This window comes from Pan troglodytes, chromosome 2 (assembly GCF_028858775.2).
Source record: "Pan troglodytes isolate AG18354 chromosome 2, NHGRI_mPanTro3-v2.0_pri, whole genome shotgun sequence".
Taxonomy (NCBI): Eukaryota; Metazoa; Chordata; class Mammalia; order Primates; family Hominidae; genus Pan; species Pan troglodytes.
The window spans coordinates 56,567,652-56,589,106 of NC_086015.1; the positions used below are offsets into that span (position 1 = coordinate 56,567,652).

General features: G+C 55.4%; 3 protein-coding genes across 10 annotated transcripts in view; 2 read left to right on the forward strand and 1 right to left on the reverse strand.

Moving 5' to 3' along the window:
• Positions 1-1,552, forward strand: part of STAB1 (stabilin 1) — a 28,856-nt gene extending 27,304 nt beyond the window's left edge. For 2 of the 8 annotated variants that reach the window (XM_016941239.4, XM_054681940.2), the window contains 7 exons: positions 85-194; positions 282-401; positions 487-636; positions 712-816; positions 931-1,077; positions 1,160-1,273; positions 1,357-1,552. In XM_016941239.4, coding sequence (XP_016796728.3) covers positions 85-194; positions 282-401; positions 487-636; positions 712-816; positions 931-1,077; positions 1,160-1,273; positions 1,357-1,413 — 803 coding nt within the window. In that variant the 3' untranslated portion in view covers positions 1,414-1,552. Of the gene's footprint in view, positions 1-84; positions 195-281; positions 402-486; positions 817-930; positions 1,078-1,159; positions 1,274-1,356 lie in introns of all 8 variants that reach the window. The other 6 variants (XM_016941238.4, XM_016941241.4, XM_016941244.4 and 3 more) reach the window with 4 other exon arrangements.
• NT5DC2 (5'-nucleotidase domain containing 2) lies at positions 1,444-10,855 on the reverse strand. Its single transcript, XM_024355494.3, has 14 exons — positions 10,563-10,855; positions 6,206-6,390; positions 5,917-5,991; positions 5,693-5,748; positions 5,502-5,595; positions 5,239-5,367; positions 5,069-5,129; positions 4,885-4,987; positions 4,673-4,774; positions 4,350-4,431; positions 2,265-2,351; positions 2,020-2,160; positions 1,874-1,938; positions 1,444-1,788 (listed from the first exon to the last, which is right to left on the reverse strand). Exons 1-14 carry the CDS (start codon positions 10,792-10,794, stop codon positions 1,527-1,529), a joined length of 1,674 nt encoding a protein of 557 aa, XP_024211262.1. The 5' UTR covers positions 10,795-10,855; the 3' UTR covers positions 1,444-1,526.
• Positions 10,856-13,721: 2,866 nt separating this feature from the next.
• Positions 13,722-17,653, forward strand: UQCC5 (ubiquinol-cytochrome c reductase complex assembly factor 5). The gene is made up of 2 exons (XM_063806834.1): positions 13,722-14,023; positions 17,551-17,653. Exons 1-2 carry the CDS (start codon positions 13,873-13,875, stop codon positions 17,610-17,612), a joined length of 213 nt encoding a protein of 70 aa, XP_063662904.1. The 5' UTR covers positions 13,722-13,872; the 3' UTR covers positions 17,613-17,653.
• The last annotated feature ends 3,802 nt before the right edge of the window (positions 17,654-21,455 follow it).

A 21,455-nucleotide genomic window follows, 5' to 3' on the forward strand; every position in this document is an offset into this window, starting at 1 on the left:
GTGTGTCCACCCGACCAAACCCTACTTCCCCTGCTCTGCCCCTTCCCACCAATCTGCTGAGCCACTGACCTGCTTTTCCTGCAGATGTGGCCTGCCGATGCCGAGATGGCTTCGTGGGTGACGGGATCAGCACGTGCAATGGGAAGCTGCTGGATGTGCTGGCTGCCACTGCCAACTTCTCCACCTTCTATGGGGTGTGTGGGGGCCACCCTTGGGGGCGGGGGGTGCTGGGATCCCCGAGGAGGGAGCCTGCTCATAGTTCTGTCTTTCCACCGTGCCAGATGCTATTGGGCTATGCCAATGCCACCCAGCGGGGTCTCGACTTCCTGGACTTCCTGGATGATGAGCTCACGTATAAGACACTCTTCGTCCCTGTCAATGAAGGCTTTGTGGACAACATGGTAACCCCCAAGGGTGTGGGCAGAGCAGAGCCTGCATTGGCCATCTCCATCTGGCCCAGGCCAACAGGCCTTGCTCTGCTCACAGACGCTGAGTGGCCCAGACTTGGAGCTGCACGCCTCCAACGCCACCCTCCTAAGTGCCAACGCCAGCCAGGGGAAGTTGCTTCCGGCCCACTCAGGCCTCAGCCTCATCATCAGTGACGCAGGCCCTGACAACAGTTCCTGGGCCCCTGTGGTGAGTCTGGCCACTGTCCCACCCTGTTGGCCGTGGCCCTCGCTCACAGTGGGCCTGACTCTGGTCTCCCTGCAGGCCCCGGGGACAGTTGTGGTTAGCCATATCATTGTGTGGGACATCATGGCCTTCAATGGCATCATCCATGCTCTGGCCAGCCCCCTCCTGGCACCCCCACAGCCTGTGAGTTGAGGAAGGGGGAGGCAGAGCCCTTCCTGGCACCCCCACAACCTGTGAGCCCGGGGAAGGTGGTGGGACAGCTCCCGCCAGGTCAACACTCTCCCTGTTTGTTTGTAGCAGGCAGTGCTGGCGCCTGAAGCCCCACCTGTGGCGGCAGGCGTGGGGGCTGTGCTTGCCGCTGGAGCACTGCTTGGCTTGGTGGCCGGAGCTCTCTACCTCCGTGCCCGAGGCAAGCCCACGGGCTTTGGCTTCTCTGCCTTCCAGGTAGGGCTGGGTTGGGGCTGCCATGGCGGGTCCTTGGATCTCGCTCGAGGCGCCTCGCCACTCACCCCTCTGCTGCTCCCAGGCGGAAGATGATGCTGACGACGACTTCTCACCGTGGCAAGAAGGGACCAACCCCACCCTGGTCTCTGTCCCCAACCCTGTCTTTGGCAGCGACACCTTTTGTGAACCCTTCGATGTAAGCATGGAAGTGAAGTGTGGCAGATGTGGGATGGGCCCAGGCCCTGGTCACACCCTCCACCAACAACCCTGCTCTTCTAGGACTCACTCCTGGAGGAGGACTTCCCTGACACCCAGAGGATCCTCACAGTCAAGTGACGAGGCTGGGGCTGAAAGCAGAAGCATGCACAGGGAGGAGACCACTTTTATTGCTTGTCTGGGTGGATGGGGCAGGAGGGGCTGGGGGCCTGTCCCAGACAATAAAGGTGCCCTCAGCGGATGTGGGCCATGTCACCAAGGAAGGGGGTCTTCATGCAGCCGGTGCAGAGCTGGTCCATCCAGAGGGGTGCCTCGTGCTGCAGCGGCGTACGGCGTGGGTAGAAGGTGAAGTCCACGCGGTAGTTGAGCAGGCAGCTGAGGGAGGCCATGTAGAGGTCAGAGAAGCGCACGAGGCGCCTCGAGAAGTAGGTGGGGTTGTGGAAGGTGCGGAAGATGCTGCCGAACTGCGCATTGAACAGGGCCTTGGTGATGCACCTGGCGAGGGAGACACGATGCACTCAAGGGGTGGGCCTGGGGTGGTGGCTTGGCTGGGACTCCTGCCCTGGCCCCACCTGCTCACCTCAGCTCCTGCCGCTCTTTCATCCAGGCAGCCAGCACCTGCCTCGACTCCGCGTCCTGATAGGTCTGGGGACACAAAGTGTGCATTGGGTGTGTGCACCCAGGAGGCTACTGCCCTGGCCCTCCCACAGCCACCCCGGCCCACACCTGCATGCGCTCCAGCAGCCCCGTGAGCGCCTGCTGCCACGTCAGCGAGTGCATGTACTGCTCCGTGTTGATGATGCGGATCTCGCGCTCCAGCTCGGGGATGATGGCGCCTGTGCGCCAACCGTGCCGCAGCATGAGATCCTGGTGGGTGGGGCGGCGGAACTGGGCTCAGCGCCAGTTGCTGGGGGCGGGGGGGGGGGGTTTCCTGGCCCTCCCCCACTGCAGCCCAGCCCTGCCTCTCTCACCGCCAGATCACTATAGAGGTGGTCCCCGAAGTAGAGCACGCGGGGGCCACGCCATTCCGTCAAGCGTAAGAAGTCAAACAGGTTTCCCTAGGGAGAGGAGGGGAATGCTGCTGAGCCAAGTGTGCCTTGTCCTCCACCAGTCCTCCCTCCCGAATCCCCAGAGGCAGCCCAAATCCAGCCGGATGCTGGCTGCCCTTTCCCATGGCCTTGCTGCTCCCTCCCTGGGCCCTGGTTCTTGTCACTTTCCCCTCCAACTTGGGAAGGGGATTCTGCCTGCTGCAGGAAGGTGCCCTACAGGCCTGGCATGGTGCCCATGCCTCGAGGGCCTTCTCCCTGTGGTCTCACACGTACCCCAGGTTAGGGATTAGATCCCTGTTTGTTTGTAAGGTAGAAACTGCAGGGAAGGCTCTGCAGCCCTGAAGTCCTTGCTGGCCTCCCCTGCCTCAGTGCAGAGGGACCTGGCAGACCAATGGCAGACCTCACCAGGGCCACCAGCATCTTGGAGCCAGAGAAAGATGGAGACACTCAGCCAGGCCCACATGTAACTGGGGAAGCTCACAGGGTGGCAGAAACTGAGAGGCCCAGAGCAGGAATCACCAGACTAGTGCTCAGGCAGCAGCCACCAGGGTAGGAGTCCACACCCCAAAAGCGAGAATAATTGACACCCAGCAAGCACAGTTCTTGAAGCAGTCTGTGCATCCCAAGCCTCAGAAGTGGAAGCGCTGGGGGAAACAGGTGGTGTGGGAGAAGCCAATTGCTGAACTAAGTTCAAGTGGAGGGGCAGAGGCCCAGGCAGGCCCCAGACCAAGAGAAAGAGTCTCAAAGGGCAGGAGACTGAGAGACTCCTAGTGACAGGCAGGATCCAACACACAGTGGAAAGCAGCTTCAGAATATTGGGCATAAAGAACTGCCTGAAAGCTGCCAGGGAAGAAAGTCATGTGTTTCTCACAAAGGTGTATGACCCTCTTTAGCTGAGGCTGGATGCCAAGGCAGGGGAGAGCAGCGCCCTCAGAGCTGAAGGGATGCACCTGGGCCCGAGGGCTGTGGAGAGTTTGGGTGCAGAAGGGTGGGAGGCAGAGAAGTGGGCAGGGCTGAGAGGGTGGGGGTGTTTCCTGCAGGCCAGGCTGGGCATTGGCCACCTCCACATTGCTCCCCTGGCCAGCTGCTGGCTTCCCCCTCCTCCAGCCCCAAGGCCTTTAGAACCCCTAGCCTGAAGAAGCCCAGCTCAGCCAGGATTTCCGCATTCCAGCCAGGGCTAAACCTTAATCACTGCCTGCTCATAGACACCTAATCCCACCTCAACACCAGTCCCTCTCATTTTCCTAGCCAGGTAGGAAGGAGGAGTTTCTCTAGATCACCCAGTGAGCTGCCCCCAACCAGACTTGTTCTGGCTGCAGCAGAGTGCTCAACCCCAAGAAATGACACCACTCATCAGGCATTTCACGATCTCTGACCATTCTTGTTTTTTGAAGACAGGGTCTTGCATTGTTGCCCAGGCTAAAGTGCAGTGGTGTGATCACAGCTCACCACAGCCTCGAACTCCTGGGCTCAAGTGATCCTCCCACCTCAGCCTCTGGAGTAGCTGGGACCACAGGTGCACGCTACCATGCCCCACTAATTTTTTCTATTTTTAGTAGAGATGGGGTTTCGCCATGTTGGCCAGGCTGGTCTCAAACTCCTGAGCTCAACAAACTATCCTGTAGCCTCAGCCTCCCAAACTGCTGGGATTATAGGCATGAGCCACGGTGCCTGGCGCACTGGCCATTCTGAGGGCTTTATACCACAGCTTCAGTAGAGAGTATTACACCTCTTTTGCAGACAAGGGAAGCAAGGCACAGAGGTCAGGCAACCAGGCCAGGCTCCCTCTGCTGAGTAGTGGAGTTAGGAATTCAAAGCCAGGCTGCTTGACCCAGAGGTCAAGCTCTCGAGGCCACCCAGACCTGCTCCCTGCCAGCCATTGCCTGTGTGAGGCTGCTCAGGGCCAAGGAGCTGTGCTGCTTCTTCAGAGGCTGCCTCTGCACAGCCTGGGGCCCTAGCTAGGCCCCGTGCCCCCACCACATGCTGCTCTCCCCAGATGGCCCTTACCTGCCGATAGATCTTGCCCTTTTCCAAGCGGGTGATCCGGTCCCACTGAAGTGAGCCCTTCTCATCGAGTTTTCTGAAAGGCCTGGGGTGCAGGTAAAGGGCATGACTTCCAGTCTGTGGCTGGGCCACGGGCCGGGCAACCCCCATCCCTCCTCCGTAAAGGCCCACCTGCTCAAGTGGACCCATGCCAGCAAGGGGGTGTTCTCACCCCAAGCACATTGGGCAGTGGGCAAGGGCCAGGTTGGCCTCCTGCTTCAGTCCCCTCATTGGGGTGGGGCCTCTATTCCCCTTCCCTGGCCCTGCAACCCCCACCATGCCCATACTTGCGCCGGTCAGTGAAGAAGCTGGGCTTGTCTGCCTGGACAATGACCACATCGAAGAGCTGGCGCCAATCGGGACCCACCATGTGCCGCATCCCCTTGTCTCTGTGTAGAGGAATTTCAGGTGGCAAGTAGTCTGAGGGCGGCTCTGTGCCTGCCCTCCCCACCCAGAGCCCTGGCCCTGCTGTCCCTCCGTCCACAGGGGCTGGACTCACACGAAGCTGAAAGGACTGTTGGTGATGAGGAACAGCTGTTTCCCATGGGCCACCAGGCGGTTCAGGACAGCAAACGTCTCATCCCCTCTCAGGATATACTTCTCTAATGGGGCAGATGAGTCTGTGAGGGCCAGTCCTGCCACCTGCTCAGGCCGGCCACGGCAGGGCTTCTGTCCACACTTACCCATGTCCTGCTCGATCCACTGGTACATGAGGCCCTTCACATGCACGTCTCGGATGGCGTCCTGGGGGCAGTGGAGGACAATGAGGGTACAGCAGGGCCCAGGTAGGCCTGTCCCACTGTGGCTGGACTTAGTCTTTCCTGCCATCCGAGGGCAGGCCCAGCATCCTCACCGTCACGTCCTTGTAGAGATGTGCTTGGTCAAACTCCAGGCTGTGGCCCAGAAAGTAGTCCACCACACAGGACAGCAGAGCCATCTCCGGTAGCGAGAAGATGTCCATGAACTGCTTAATGGAGGGACCCTGGGGAGGGGGCCATTGTCTCAGACACCCTTTGGGGCCCCAACCCCTTCAGTGCTGGAGACGAGGGCCCCAAATCTGCCTTGGGACATGGGCACATGTCCATGGGGCAGGCTGGCTGCTGGGGTATGGAGTACCTTGCCATAGAAGCCACTCATCTGGTATAGTGGGATGTGCTGGGTACCCCCATACAGCTCAATCACCTCCTCGTCTGGCACAGGCTGGAGGCCCCTGAGCAGGCCCAAGATACCATCAGTCCAAGGTAGTCCTGAGCCAGAACAGCAGTGTAGGGTGGGGCGGGGGTGGGGTTGGGGCAGAGCCGACTGACCTGTAGGCTGTCCCCAGCTGCACGTAGTGGAAGGCGTCAATCTTCATCAGAAGGCTCTGGGGGCACCAGGGAGGCAGGACGGATGGTGAGGAGGCAGTTTCACCACGGCCCCAAGCCAGCCTCTTTCAGCCCATGCCAGAACCCCAGCTGGATGGTACGGAGGGGTAATGACCATACCAAGAGGAGGCCAAGGAGGGAGCCCCTATACAGGTCCAGCCACTCACCTTCTGAATGTCATAGTGGAGGCCACGGATGGCAAAGCTGGGGTTGTAGTCATACTTCCGAATCCCTTCTGGGTACTGCCGGGGGAAAGGGGCCAGGCCTAAGCCAATAGCCCTGCCAGACCTGCTGGCTGGGTGGCCACCCCAGGGGGTCAATCCAGCCACCTGCCCAGGGCAGCTGCCAGGCGAGAGGGCCAGGGGAGCCCCACGACTCAGCCCTGAGCTTAGGCCAAGGTGGGTCTGGCCAGCCTCCAAGCCCTGGGTTTGTTGGTGGCAAGGACCCCCGTCTCACCTTGTAGTGCTCGATCAGGATGTCACGGGCGGCACTGAAGATCTCGGGGTGCAGTGCGTCTGCATACTGGGCCAGGGTGTAGTCGTAGTCAAAGCCGTAGACCTCAACGTCACGCAGGCTGATCTCGTTGTTGGCGTAGATGGCTGCTGGGTTCAGGAGACTGCAGACCTCGGGGGGCAGGAGGTCTAGAGGAAGGAGATGCAGGGAGGCAGTGATGGGGATGATGATCCCTGTAGTAGCTATGGCTCCTGAGCACTCTGTGGGGGCCTAGCCCTGTGAGCCTCAGAAACGCCCCACAATGGCACCTCTTATTCCAGTGCTGGAGATGGTCAAACAGGCCCAGAGAGAAGTCACTTGCCCAGGGTCACGCAGTTAGGGTAAGGCAGAGGCCCTGGCTGGAGCTCCTCCTTATGGTTACACCTGCCTACATTACACTATCTCCTGTAGCCCACCAGGTATACTGAGCCCGTGACTACTCCAGGCCCTCACCACTAAGCCCCATCAGACACAGGGCCATGCTAGAACCCTAGCAGCAGTCACTCAACTCCTCACTGCCTAGCCCCAGAACAGCTGCTTTTGGGATGCTCTACAGCGCAAAGCCTCCCACTTGCTCAAAACCCATGCAGGAACACCACTGTCTGGCCCCCCACAATTCAGCGCCTCCTCTGCTCCTCTCAGCTGCCCTGCCCTGACCCCTGGCCTCATCTCTCAGCCTCCCTGGGATTATGTGTGAGGATAGCATGGGGGCACTGAGGACTCCAACCCAGAGGGGCTGGCTCTGTATGGCCAGACTAGGGGGCTGAGGCCATGGATGCTGACTTTTCTACCTTGCCCAGAGCTGGGACTGGGGCTCAGGAACATTAGTGGGAGGGGGAGCCCCTCTGCTGATCGGGCTGCCAGCTCTGTGCACTTCCCACAGCCCAGGGAGAGTGAGGCCCCTCTAATCAGATTTCAGCTGCCCGCAAGCCCATATAATGACATTTGCTGGCTCTAGCCAGGGAACATTGCTAATTACGACAGTCAGGACGTGATGTCAGGTTCTGGGCCATTATCCGGGTTGCTCCTTCTGGGGATGTGGTCGTGGCCACCCCAAGTCCCTGGCTGCTCCCAGGAGGCTGCAGTTGGCTTTGAGGCCCACAGCAGGGTGCTGAGCAGAGCACTGTGTGGCATGGGCTCTGGGGTCCCAAGGAGGCAGATGGGGCTGAGAGGCCCCATGTTACCTGCCCTGGTTTCCCTATGTGTACAATGGAGAAAGTGGAAGGGAAAGGAAAGGGAAGGAGATGTGCTAGGAAGGCCACATGCAATGAGGTCAGCCAGATAAGACCAGGCCCTCCCTCTCATGGCTATGACTTCAGGAATGTCACCTCACCTCTTGGCCCTGTTTCCTAGTTTCTAAAAGGGTACAAAAAATTGTACCAAGTGGGGCATGGTGGCACACACCTATAGTCCCTGCTACTCAGGAGGCTGAGGCGAGAGGATTGCTTGAAACCCAGTAGTTCAAGACCGGTCTAAGCCATATAGCGATACCCTGTCTCTGTGAAAACATTTTTAAAAAGAAAAAAAAAATTGTACCAACCTACAGAATTACTAAGACTGTCATATGGAAGGTGCTGCTCTGTGCAGCAATCTCACTCTGCACCTGCACATATGCAGGATTAAATGGGTGATATGTTTCCTGAGCCTATGAGCATCCTGTCCCCAATTTCCCAGTGCCCCTCCAGAAGCAGGGGCTGCAGGGAGAAGGGAGCAGGCAGGACTAGATGTACAGGGTACATCTAGTACCCCTGCCTTGCAGGGGCCCCAGCTCTAAGACTCCAGGGGATCCCTGTCTCAGTCACAACCCCAGTGCCGATGACAAAGCAGGAGCTGCCAGGCCAGAGGGCCAGGGAAGCCCCACAGTGTGCCTGGCAGCTGCTGCACTCAAGAGGCAGACACCTCGCTGATGTGCTCCGTGCCCAGAGCACTTGCCTCAGAGGCACTCTGGGGACACAGGGCTCCATTCCCACCCCTTTCCTTTGGAGCCAAGTTCAGGGTGTGGGTGGGGGATCAGGTGTGGCTGGTTCCCCAGGCCAGCACAGAGCGGCTGCTCCGAAGATCCGTGGGTATAGACAGGAGTCTTCACTTGGATGCAAGTGAGACAGTTGACTGCAACGCTCTAGGGAGCTGCTTCTGAGCCACCCCTCAAGGCCCAGGGTTCTGGTGTCACTAGGACCCTGGGCCTTGCCCTTCCCATGGCCCTGAGTTCCCGGATACCAACTGTGACTGTGACTCTTGGTGCAGAAGACCTGGGAGGGTCTGCTCGGCAGTGCAGCCCCTTGCTGGCACAGAGTCCTGGTTAGGTCCAGGCCTTCACCTCTGCCCCTAAGGATGTTCCCAGGGGCCCAGGGGCAGACAGTCCTCCCAGGAACAAAGCAGGATGGGGAAACAGCCACAGGGCCTGGTGGCCTGGCCTGATTTCTAGACTAGAAGAACCTTGGCTCTGGGGCGACAGAAGCCTGTTCCCTTCCATAGGTGGTGTGGGTGGGGGGTGGGGGTGGGGCAGCTGAGGGTGTGTCCCACCCAGCATGTCCAGCAATTGCCCTCCTTTCTCCTCAGCCCTAGCTCCCACACCTGCCCATGGTGCCAGGTCCCAGGGCCAACTGCTCCCTAGCAGCCGTGACACTTGTGGATGCCTTAGAGGCTTGTCTTGTTCAATCCTCACTCCCATCCTGTGAGGCAGTCCCACTTATTCCCCCATCGTCCGGAGGAAGAAACTGGGGCTCAGGGAGGTGAAGTCACTTGCTCCAAACCACCCAGTAACAGGCACCGGGGTTGAGATCACCATTCAAGTCACCCCACCTGCATTAATCACTCTGCCTCTCAGCCTAGCCTCCCAATGTCACCACACTGAGGCCAGGCGGGTGGGGGCTGGGGGACTGAGGGACCTGCTGCACTGCTCTCAGCCCGTGGGCATTAGCCCAAAGCGGACCTCGGCGCCCAGAGGTGTGAAGCTGGCTCCTGCTGGTGCTCACCATGGGATCTTGGTAGGAATGACTTTGCTCCTTGTATGACAAGAGGAGCTTAGAGGGCTGTGAGGCTCCAAAGATGCAGGCAGGCCCAGGAGGACAATGTCCAGTAGATCCCCGTGGTCCTCCCTGAAACCTCCAAGGCAGGCTTCTCAGGATACTCTGAGGGTCTTCTCCGGGCCCAGAGCAAAGACTTCTTAAATAACGCTGTGGGCCGCCCCTCCACAGACACAAACTCAACCTGGGACCTCGAGGGTGGACAGATGCCCAAGGCTTCAAAATGACCATTCCTCAGGGGCCTTTACCATCCTGCCTTTACTGGTCAAGAAGTGATTCTCCGCCACCCCACAAAGCCGGAGTGAAAACCCCTGTCTAGCCAGTTAGAATCTTCCAGACAGGGCTACTTTGTTTTATCAGACAACAAAAGCCACGTCACCCCTGGGGGTTCCTCCGGAAGCTCTCCTGCCCTGCTTGGCCTGGTTCCAGTCATCACCCAACCCTGGGACAGAGAGGCCCCAGGACTGCGTTTCATGCTTGAGAGAGGGTGAGGCTTGCTGGGGGACCACCCAACTGGTCAGTGATAGGGTCACGACCCAAACCATATCTGTCTGCTGCAGAAGCAGGGCCCCACTAGACCCACGGAGACAAGCAGGCAGATGTCCAGCACTCTCAGCTCTGGGGCCTCACTAGTGCGCCCCAGCCGGCCCCCTCCAAGAAGGGGCCTCAGCCTCCTCACGCCATTTCTCAGAGGGAGAGAGCAGGGACAGGGAGGTTAAGTGCCCTTTGCAGCCCTAGTCTGGGCTCCAGGGGGCGGGGGTGACTTGGCTTCTCCCAGCCTTCGCTTCCCGGGCTGAGAGGGGGCCGGACCTCCAGGGCGACATCGAGGTGTGTCTGGGAAGTCCAACCGGTGTCCCCTTTGGTCCGGCCGTCCCTAGGAGCCCGTTCCGCCCGGCGCCGCTCGCTGGCTTTGTCCACAGCACTCTCCCGCCCCAACTAAGGGTTGGCCGAGAACAAGGGGTTGGGGGCGTTTCCGCCGCGGCTTCACGGCAGGCGGGACCCCGAAGGAAGTCGGCGGGGGCCTAGCACTCCGGCAGCCGCTCGAGGAGCCCCGAGCTCCTGCAGACCGAGCCGGGGAACAAACCTCCCGCCCGCCCCCGGGCGTCGGGGGCGCCCCAGAGGCCCCCGGGATGAACGGCCGGAGCTTCTCGCGAAAAGCCGCCCGGCCCTTGCGCTCCGGGGCCCTGGCGAGCCCCACTGGGTGTTTCCCCGGAGGAGCGGCACCCTGGGGCTCGGTCCGTCCATCAGTCCACGCGGAAGACACCCCGGCGCACGTCCCGCCCCGGCTCACCCACCGTGCACCAGTCTCCGCATGTCCTGGTAGCGAGCCCATAGGTGCGCGCTGAGGTCGGCGCCGCTGGTGGGTGCCTGGGCGGGCGCGGAGCGCGGGGCGCCGGGGCAGTGGGCGCCGGGACCCGGGGGGCCGCACCCAGGGCAGGAGGGCGAGGACGAGGCGGCTCGCGGCCCGCCGTGGCCTCCGCACAGCAGCCAGCGCCGAGCGGCCGCCCGCAGCCCCGCACCCGCCATGCCCACCGCGCGCCGCCCGCCGCCCGCGCTGCCCTCGGCCCGCCCGCCGCCCGCCGCCCGCCGCCCGCCGCCCGCCGCCCGTCGCCCGCCGCCCTCCGACTGCGCGCCCGCCACGGTGGCCTCGTGCTCCTCACGGCGGCCGGCCAATGGGTGCGGCGCGCGGAGCCCGGCCTGCCAATGGGCGCGCCCCTCGGCCCGGGGGGCGGGAGGCCCCGGACCCGGCGGGGCGGGGCGGGGCGGGGAGGGCTCCCCAGCCCCCTCCCCCAGCCAGTCTCCGGCGCGGTCCGGAAGGACTCTGCGCCCCCCTTCGGCCGTCACGCCGGCGATGGCGGCGCCTTTCCCTGGCCCCAGCCCTGGAAGTCAGAGGGCCTAAGAGCGGCCGTCCCTGAGAGGCTCCGGACGGCCGAGGCGCCGAGAGGAGACAGCCGGAGCCCGACGGGTACCCCCCGGGCCCCCGGGTCCTCTGCCGCCCTCTCCGCTCCCGGGTCCGCCCGCCCTACCCTGCGCCTCTGGATGCTTCTGACCCCAGATCCTCCGCTCCTCCCCCTAGTCCTGGTGCTCTCCTTTCCCGGGGTCCTGGTCCTCTCCTTTCCCGGGGTCCTGGTCCCCGGTCTCTGGGCTCGGACTGACTGCCCACTGACCAGAGCCCGGGCCAGTCCACTCACTGGTCTAACAAATAAAGAGCCCTTCCCGCGCTTCCCGGTGCCAGGCCCACGCTGGGGGAGGCCGAGGGGCCTGCAGGGCAGCCGACGTCCACTAACCAGGTGACTGGGCCGTGCGCTGCAGGGTTGTGGGCCACGGTCACTGCGCCCGCTTGGTTCGGACCTCGGCAACTGGCCGCACTGACCCGTCAACTCCCGGTTTCCCGGCGCACGCCCCTCGTGAGATGCTGTGGTCTTTTCTAGCAACGTCGACAGGCTTTCCAACAAAATTCCTCTTTCCTGCGCAGAACCGCTCTCCACTCGCATTTCTTCTGCTCAGATCCGTATTCCGAGCCCGCACGCATACCAGGCTGTGCTCAGGGTCCGGAGGAGGCCGATCCAGTACCCGTGGGCCCTGTCGGAGGTGAGCCAGCTGGGCGCGCGTTGTTTTCTGACGTGGCCTCGTTGTCTTTCAGGGTGTGTGTACATTCGAAACTCCACTGAACCTTGATTGAAGACCTACAGTGTGGCAGTCCATGGCCTGGGGACTGGTAAGGATTGAGGCCGTAGGATGGGCTCGAGTGTGGCGGTGTCCCCAGGGCCCCAGTGAGCAAGTGGGTGTGCTGGGAACCTGGCCACAAGTGAACCTCCTCCAGGCGAGGGGATGCCCTGCAGCATCCAGCCGTCAAAACCTCCTGTAGAAACGGGAGCGAGCATCAAGCCTGTGTGTGTGCATGCTTGGGCGGAGTCTACCCGGAGGAGAAAGAGGCTTCCGGGCTGGCCCTCCAAAGCCGGTTGTACAGGCGGCAGCTCAGGCTGCTCACTGCGGGCCCTATGACCCTTTCTGGGGCCCTGCTTGCTCTCTCCAGTCTGCTTTTGTATATTTTGTGTCCATATCTCCATATCATCAAATCGTCTCATTGGTTCTAAGCTTTCATTTACCTTCCTTAGATTGTCTAATAGTTGTCTCCTTTCTCAAAGCTGTTCCTGCAGTTTTTACTTTAGTCCTAGGTAACGGAGTGACAGCCCCTTTCAGTTATCTTCAGCAAGCACAGCAGCATGAGAAGACGCAATTACAAGTGAAGTCTCTTAAGTCAGAGCCCTGCTTCTACCTGGCATAGTCTCTTAAACTGTCAGTTAAGAGAATACATATAAACAATACACGTTCAGACTCGGCGCGGTGGCTCACGCCTGTAATCACAGCACTTTGGGAGGCCAAGGCAGGAGGATCTCTTGAGCCCAGGAGTTTGAGACTAGCCTGGCCAATATAGTGGGACCCCCATCTCTACAAAAAATTAAAAAATTAGCCGGGCGTGGTGGTGCACGCCTGTAGTGGTGGGAGGATGGCTTGAGCCGGGGAGGAGGGGGTTGCAGTGAGCCGAGATTGCACCACTGCACTTCAGCCTGGATGACAGAGCGAGGTCCTGTCTCAAGAAACAAACAAAAACCATGTTTGGGAATACATGTGAAGAGCGAGGGCTCTGCCAATCATTATCATCATAATGAATATTCTAACTAATATTAATCAGTTACTATGCTCCAGGGTTGTGTTCAGTGCATCATTCCTATTACCGCACTAAATTCTCACAGCGTCAGAACAAGGCCTCCGTTTTACGGCTTAGGGAATTGAGGCACAGATGGGCTAAGGGAGCACCTGTAGAGCAGGGATGTGGTTTGGTAACAGAGTGCATGCTCTTTATACTGCTCTTCTGCGATTATTGTGAATAAAGCGCCTACAAGTGCCTGTGGAACTGTAAGTGCCCCATACAAGATAGCTTTTATTAATTTTAGGGTTCTCACGCGGCGCTTACTTAGATTTTTGCTGTGATAATTGATGAAGTTCAGCTTTCAACACTCCATATCAAATTCTGTTACTTTAGAAGTCTAGGCACCAATCACGTCTCCGAAATAAACGCAAGGCATTGCATAATTGCATTTTGGAATGTGGTGCTGTACATAGTCCATCAGAGAGGGTCATCACTTCTATCTGGGTATTAGGAATAAAAATGGCGGTGGCAGAGTAGGGGGCGCGGCTGCCAACTGCGAGCTCAGACCTGCACTGGGGAGGCAGGGGGCGGGGCCGGGCCGGCGCCACGTGGGCTGTCCTTCCCTTTTGGGCCGTCCCACCTCCAGAGCTGAGGCGCCTGCGCCAGCTCCTTCGGGGCCCTGCTCAGCTTCAGGGAGCAGGCACGCCCTGCCGTGCTCTGATTGGCGGAGCTGCACGCCCCCGCTGCAGTCTGATTGGCGGATCCGCCTCGCTTTAGAAGGTCGGCGCCCAGTTCCGGCACTCGTGCGCCTACCAGACAGTGGCGGAGGACGGCGCTCGCTAGTCTCCCAGGTCGCGGTACACGGCGAGAACGGGCGGGGCGGTCTCGGCTGCGTCCGGGCGATCCAGTGCTTAGTTCCGCCATATGCCTCTCCACGACCTCGGTCGAGCATGTTCACCAGGGCCCAGGTGAGACGGATTCTGCAGCGGGTGCCCGGGAAGCAGCGATTTGGCATCTACCGGTTCCTGCCCTTCTTTTTTGTCCTGGGAGGAACGATGGAGTGGATCATGATTAAAGTGCGCGTGGGCCAGGAGACCTTCTGTAAGTGAGGGGGTAGCAGTCTCTGTTTCCTTTCAGGAAGGCACGAGGCGGTAGGGATCCGTTTTCCTGGGGAGTATTCTCAGATTGCAGACCGCGCATTCCACTCAGAGCGCTGGGCAAGTGCAGTTCCATTCGCTTGGCAGTCAGGGCGGCCCGGCTCTCCTGTAGGCCGGGCACATTGGCGTCCAGCCTTGTGACCTTCCCTGCACTTACAGGCGAGATCACGTGCTTCTTCCAGCCCCCTCACGCCTGCCCTTCACCCCTGCCGGTGACATCGTTTGGGCTTAAGGAACAGACTTGCTCACAACAGTCGTAGAAGGGGGTGGATATGAGGGGTCAGGGAAACTCCTGCTAACTAGCCATTTCTCTTTGGATTCTTCTGTCCAAACTCTGGAGGGAGCTGATCTGCCTGGCTTTGCTAATTACCACTACCTTTACAGGACAGTCATTGGCACCAGGTCTTTGGTCTGGGTCCAGATGATCAGCACTGTAAAGATAGTGGTAACCCCTGGCACTGCATTACTGAGCATTAACTCTGGACAGGCCAGTTCCTTTCAGGAGGACTTCCCCAACCCCTCGGCCCTTTCTGCTTTGCCCCTCTCCTGAAACGCTATCACTTGTGACTTGCCAACCCACATTTTAAAGAATTGTTACATTAGTGATTCCTAAAGATCCTTAGTCCTTCTGTTCATCCATTCATTGATACTTAATGAGCATTCTTGAGGGGCTATAATGAACAAGGCAGAGGTGTCCCTTACCCCAGAAGAGCTCTAATGGGAAAGAAGATGATAAAGACAATTACCATACAAAGTGATCAGTGCTGTGAGAAGGAAGTGGGAGGAACATAGGACTCTCGGGTGGGCGCCTCAACTGGACTAAATGGTGCAGGGAAGGCTTCCGGAAGCAGCTACCAAGTAAAGTAGGACCTGAAGACTGAGTAGGTGTCAGTCAGATGAGGGGAAGGTGTGTGGAATTGAAAGCATCTCCATGGCAGTGGTAGGAGCACTTGTGTGAGAGTATGCTGTGTGTTTGAGGGATTGAAGCAGATCAACAAAGTGGGGATGGCTAGAAGGGTGCCTGGGCAGGGTGGCAAAGGGACTGGAGAACCAAGAATGGATCCCAAGGATTGAGTCGTTTTAAGGAGAGGCTTTAACATGTGGAGAATGGCTCCTTGTGGACAGATTGGTAGGAACAGTTATGCTGTATGGCTGTCCAGAGTTGAGACAGTGGCCTGGTCTAGGTTGGGGCAGAAAGGATACCAAGAAGGGATGGAAGTAAAAGACAGCCCAGAGGTAGTACTGACAGGGCATGGTGATTAAGTGGACTCAGGAGATGAGGAGTGGAGGCTTCTGGTGGGACACCTGGGGCAGGGGGTAGTGCATTTCCTGAAGGTGCTGAACACAGGCAGGGCCATCCTGGGCACCATCTGGGACGTGATGAGGTAGATATGGTTATACAGAGCTGAAGCTCAGGAGGCAAATCTGGGCCAGAAATTGGGATTTGTGAACCATTCACAAGCAAATTGTGATGGAAGTCAAATCCCAACATTTTAATTTAATTAATTTATTTTTTGAGACTGAGTTTCACTCTTGTTGCCCAGGCTGGAGTGCAGTGGTGCGATCTTGGCTCACCGCAACCTCTGCCTCCCAAGTTCAAGTGATTCTCCTGCCTCAGCCTCTGGAGTAGCTGGGATTACAGGCATGCGCCACCACGCCCGGCTAATTTTGTATTTTTAGTAGACATGGGGTGTCTCCATGTTGGTCAGGCTGGTCTAGAACTCCTGACCTCAGGTGATCTGCCCACCTTGGCCTCCCAAAGTGCTGGGATTACAGGCGTGAGCCACTGCGCCTGGCCCAAATCCCAACATTTTAAGGGTAACTGAGAATGGCCAGAAAGGCAAGGAGGGAAACCAGGAGGATTTGTTATCACAGAAGACAGGAGGTTAAATACGTCTGGCTCTGTGAAGGGGAGGTAACCCCCCTTCCTCTAGGAGAGACTGCAGGATATGCAAATAATGATCTAGAAGGAGAGGGTGGAGAGAGGCTGGAGATACTGGACCCTTGAGAGGGTGGGACCAGAGCTGGGTGACAGGAGTAAGCCCTTGGAAGTTAGCTGGAAGAGTTCCTTATGATGACTTTCCTCTGTGAAGGAAGAGAGGAAATGGCCATTTGGGGGTGGGTGAAAAAGAGTCAGGATGATGGCTGAGGAAACAGGATTGTCAGACACCTCAGTGGACCCAGTTAGAGGCATCAGTTGGCCCCTCAGGACACAGCAAGCAGGGTGAAGCATGGGGAAGGGAGGAAGTTGGATTAATCGGTGGCTGGGGTTTTGAGGGTGTGTCAGGAAGTTAAGATATTGACAAGAGTATGAAGGAATTTTAGCTGATTTGCCAGGAGAGAGAACAAGAAGCGGCTGAGCGGGTAAGACGGGGCCAAGGACCTGGGGAAGAAACGTGAGGTCCAAGGACAGGAGGGCTGGAAAGGTAATGGGGGTTGTGGTATGAACAGAAATCCTTCAGAGGAGCCCTGCAAGTGACTGGAAGATGTTGAAGGTGAAGGGTACTGGAGCTTCATCCCCATGGGTAATAGTGGTATCTGGGGAGAAGGCACAGGACACGGTCAAGGAACCTGAGCCAAAGGCCAGCACTTTTGGTGACTGAAGGGGCATGATGGAGAGCAGGTGCCAAAGAAAGATGGTGGCAGACAAATGGCATGAGCCATGAAGGAAGAAGTTTTTTTTTTTTTTTTTTTTTTTTTTTTTGAGACAGAGTCTTGCTCTGTCGCCCAGGCTGGAGTGTGGTGGCACGGTCTTGGCTCACTGCAGCCTCTGCCTCCTGGGTTCAAGCGACTCTCCTGCCTCAGCCTCCTGAGTAGGTGGGACTACAGGTGCCTGCCACCACACCTGGTTAATTTTTGTATTTTTAGTAGTGACGGGGTTTCACCATACTGGCCAGGCTGGTCTCAAACTCCTGACCTTGTGATCCGCCTGCCTCGGCCTCCCAAAGTGCTGGGATTACAGGCGAGAGCCACTGTGCCCGGCCTGGAAAGAAGATTCTTTACATGAAGGTGGCGAGTCAAAGGTCTGGCAAAGCAGCAGCTGGAACAAGGAAACTGATCTCCTCTCCCCACCTGAAGGTTTCTGGATATGGGAGAGGGAGCATCAGAGAGCCAAGAGGCAAGAAGTGCCTTTGAGGAGCCAGGTTTTAGTTAAGAAGGATGACTTCAGAGCACAGAATAGAAATTATGGGGGAGAAGGAAGTGAGGGACATCTTAAAACACTAAGAGATGTGCTAAGACATGATTCTATCTTTCAAGACACTGACTTTTACCCTATTTAAGTCTAGAACTCCATTATCATAGTCCTCATCTAACTCAAGTTTTGTTTTAAGTTTATTTTGGCATTGAGTTAAATATTAATGCCAAGATTCAGAAGTAGGTGACAGACCTAGACTATTGGTTAAATTATTCAGATTGTTTTAATTTTAAATATGTTTCTTAAACATCTGAGCAACTTTTTGTTTGATACAGATGATGTCTACCGTAGAAAAGCCTCAGAAAGACAGTATCAGAGAAGGCTGGAAGATGAATGAGACTGAACTTCAGCAGTCAATAAAGTCAATATGAATTTTTACTATTGGTTTCAGTGCCTTTTAAAATATACTTTTCAGATCTCTTGTTCTGACACAGCTTGTCCTTTATCAGCTGCACAATATTCCAATAACTGTTTTTGCAAAGAATTTTTATAGTTCTGTCTCTGCTTGAGTACTTCCCAAGTCACTGCTGGACAGCACTTGTGGGAAAATTATTTCCTCCTAAAACACTCACTCGATGAATCTAGTCCATGAAATATTTCTTAAACAATTCAAGGATCAATCAGGATGCTTTTCAGTGAAGCCCGAATTGTTTTCGGCAATCTTTGTTTTTAGGCAACTAATTATAACCTTATTTACTTTTTTGCAGAATTCAAATTAAATTATGGACACATTCTCTATTGCCAGATCATTTAAACCAGGATAATTATGCAGGTTGTATTTCTGCCAGCTACTAGACTATAAACTTTTTGCTAGGGTGGTGGAAATTCTTGATTGACTATGCATTTCTCATGCTAGTGTTCTTGTGAACAGAAATATGCTCCTCCCTTGCTTGGCTCCCCTAAACTGCAAGGGCTGGATCTTCATGAGGACTCTGGGCAACAGGTTTCACACTACTCTAGGATGAAGATGTTGCTGTTCGATTCAGCTGCTAGAAACAGTTGCTCCTTCCATGAGAAAGTGAACCTACACAGTATAAAGCATCCCAGACTTGAGCTAAATCAGAGGCTCAGTCTATTGAGTGATTTGGCAATTTGACCCGATGTAAGTTTGGATCAGCCTGGTAGAAAAAGCAGACACCTTTCCATGCTTGCATAGCCACATCTAACATCGTTTCAAGCAAAAAAAAATCTACATACTAAAGACTAAGTTTCAGAATAGTTTCTAACTATTGCATGAGAATAAAGCCGATGCTTAAGGCCATAGGGTATCCTCAAGTTAATGATCTCTGCCACAAACCTGTCTCCTAATTTTTTCTAGATTTTTCTTCTAATTTTAGTCCACTTATCTTAGAACCAATTCAGTAAAGAACCATTAACTACTCCCATCTCCTTAAAGCACTACCTACACTACAGTGCAGCAAGCCCAGAGTCACAGCTGGGAGATGGCTTGAATGTGAAAGGCCAGTAATGACCTCTGCCACCAGGGAGAGGACGGTGGTTCATCGTATTCTCATGCCCAGTTGTGTCATCTAGGATTCCTGGTAAACCTAACCTGATAAACCATTTTTAGTGACTTGACTGCTGTATAAAAACTATAGTATGATTCTCAATTATATGGCCATACTCCATGTTTGCCCTAACCCACCTTGTTTTAGGAGTTTAATATTTGATACATATAGAAAATGCATCATACCTTTTACAAAGAATAATAGTAAACATTAATAAAACCATTGGCTAACTTTTGTGTCTGCTGTGGGTTCATTCCCTGGCCCATCCCCCTGCTTCCACCCCACAGAGAACCATTAGACTGAATTTTGTGTTGGCCTTCTCTAGAGCCTTCCTCTCCATTTCTTTTTCTTCTTTCCATTAGAATGTTAATTTATTAAGGACAACAGACTTTGAAAATGATGGCCAGGGTTGGTGGCTCAAGCCTGTAATCCAAGCACTTTGGGAGGCTCAGGCAGGAGGATTGCTTGAGGCAAGGAGTTCAAGGCCAGCCTGGGCAACATACACTCCGTCTCTATTAAAAGAAAAAAGAAGGCTGGGTGCAGTGGCTCACACCTGTACTTTCAGCACTTTGGGTGGCCGAGGCAGGTGGATCACCTGAAGTCAGGAGTTTGAGACCAGCCTGACCAACACGGAAAAAGCCCGTCTCTACTAAAAATATAAAATTAGCTGGGTGTATGGCCGGGCACGGTGGCTTACGCCTGTAATCCCAGCACTTTGGGAGGCTGAGGTGGGCAAATCACGAGGTCAGGAGATCGAGGCTATCCTGGCTAATACGATGAAACCCCGTCTCTACTAAAAATACAAAAAATTAGCCAGGCATGGTGGCGGGCACCTGTGGTCCCAGCTACTCGGGAGGCTGAGGCAGGAGAATGGCGTGAGCCCGGGAGGCGGAGCTTGCAGAGAGCCGAGATCGCGCCACTGCACGCCAGCCTGGGCGACAAAGTGAGACTCCGTCTCAAAAAAAAAAAAAAAAAAAAAAAAAAAAAAATTAGCCGGTGTGGTGGCAGGCACCTATAATCCCAGCTACTCAGGAGGCTGAAGCAGGAGAATCGCTTGAACCTGGGAGGCGGAGGTTGCGGTGAGCCGAGATCGCGCCATTGCACTCCAGCCTGGGCAACAAGAGTGAAACTCCGTCTCAAAAAAAAAAAAAAAAAAAAAGATTGGACAACTTCTGACTTTTAGGCAGGTAGACTACCAAAACAATTATTGTATTCAATGGAAGATAGGTTTTCAGAGCATATTAGTTTGGATGCTGTGAGTGAGAACTCATTTGTTAGGGTGCAAGCTTTTTTTGAGATGAGTTTCACTGTCACCCAGGCTGGAATGCAGTGGCATGATTATAGTTCACTGCAGCCTTGAACTCTTGGGCTCAAGCGATCCTCCTGCCTCAACCTCCCAGGTAGCTGGGACTAGCTAGCTACCATGCTTGGCTAATTTTTGAATTTTTTGTAGACACAGGGTCTTGCTGTGTTGACCAGGCTGGTCTCAAAATCCTGGGCTCAAGCAGTGCTCCCACCTCAGCCTCCCAAAGTGTTGGGATTACAGGCATGAGCTACTGTGCCCAGCTAAGGTATATAAGCTTTTAATTCTCCCTCAAAAGTATTTTTAACTCTCCTACTAGGAATATGACTCTATCCTACTTATCAGACACTGAACTATTTAAGGGCGCCAGGAGTAGTGGCTCATGTCTATAATCCCAGCACTTTGGGAGGCTGAGGTAGGAGGATTACTTGAGCCCAGGAGTTCAAGACTAGCCTGGGCAACGTGGTGAAACCCTGTCTCTACAAAAAGTACAAAAAATTAGCCAGGCCTGGTGGTGTGCACCTGTAGTCCCAGCTATTTGGGAGGCTGAGGTGGGAGAATCACCTGAGCCAGATCAAGACTGCAGTAAGTATGATCCCAGCACTGCACTCTAACCTGGGCAATGGAGTGAGACCCTGTCTCAAAAACAAAAACAAAAACAAAAAAGCCGTGAAAAGAATTGCAGTACCACCAACTGTAAACTACAGGGCATAAATTTTAATAAATTTCAAGAACTATACTTATTGCAGAATGCTGAAAACCTGATTAGCATTTATTACTAGAACTCCACCTCCACTGTGGTGTTGGGGAAAGAACATGGGCTTTGGAGTGTCACTTTATTATCTGAATTTATAGAGAAAGTACCTAATAATAGTACAACAGTATTACAGCCCCCCCCAAAAAAAGAAAGAAAAAAAGTAGTGAATAAATGAGTTATTTTTGTTCATCTAGCAGCTCTATTTTGGAAGTCTTACCTACATCCCTGATGTGATATTTAATCTCCATTTTGTGTGTGTGTTTAAATTTTTCACACTGAATTAACTCTCTTTAAAGAAATATACTCTTAGCTGGGCGCGGTGGCTCACGCCTGTAATCCTAGCACTTTGGGAGGCCGAGGCAGGCGGATCACGACATCAGGAGATCAAGACCATCCTCGCTAACACAGTGAAACCCCATCTCTACTAAAAACACAAAAAAATTAGCCGGGCGTGGTGCTGGGCGCCTGTAGTCCCAGCTACTCAGGAGGCTAAGGCAGGAGAATGGCGTGAATGACAACATTTAAAAAAAAATATATATATATATATATATACGCGCGCACACACACACACTCTTGGACCCTGTTGTTTTCCAAAGTAATTTATCTCCTAGT

Excerpts from the sequence above, each read along its gene's own strand:
- NT5DC2 (XM_024355494.3), bottom strand. The coding sequence starts at position 10,794 with ATGGCGGGTGCGGGGCTGCGGGCGGCCGCTCGGCGCTGGCTGCTGTGC. Across the intron at positions 5,749-5,916 it reads TCCACTATGACATTCAGAAG|AGCCTTCTGATGAAGATTGA; the intron begins GTGAGTGGCTGG and ends TGGTGCCCCCAG. Across the intron at positions 2,352-4,349 it reads AGGGCAAGATCTATCGGCAG|GGAAACCTGTTTGACTTCTT; the intron begins GTAAGGGCCATC and ends TCCTCTCCCTAG.
- UQCC5 (XM_063806834.1), top strand. The coding sequence starts at position 13,873 with ATGTTCACCAGGGCCCAGGTGAGACGGATTCTGCAGCGGGTGCCCGGG. Across the intron at positions 14,024-17,550 it reads CGTGGGCCAGGAGACCTTCT|ATGATGTCTACCGTAGAAAA; the intron begins GTAAGTGAGGGG and ends TGTTTGATACAG.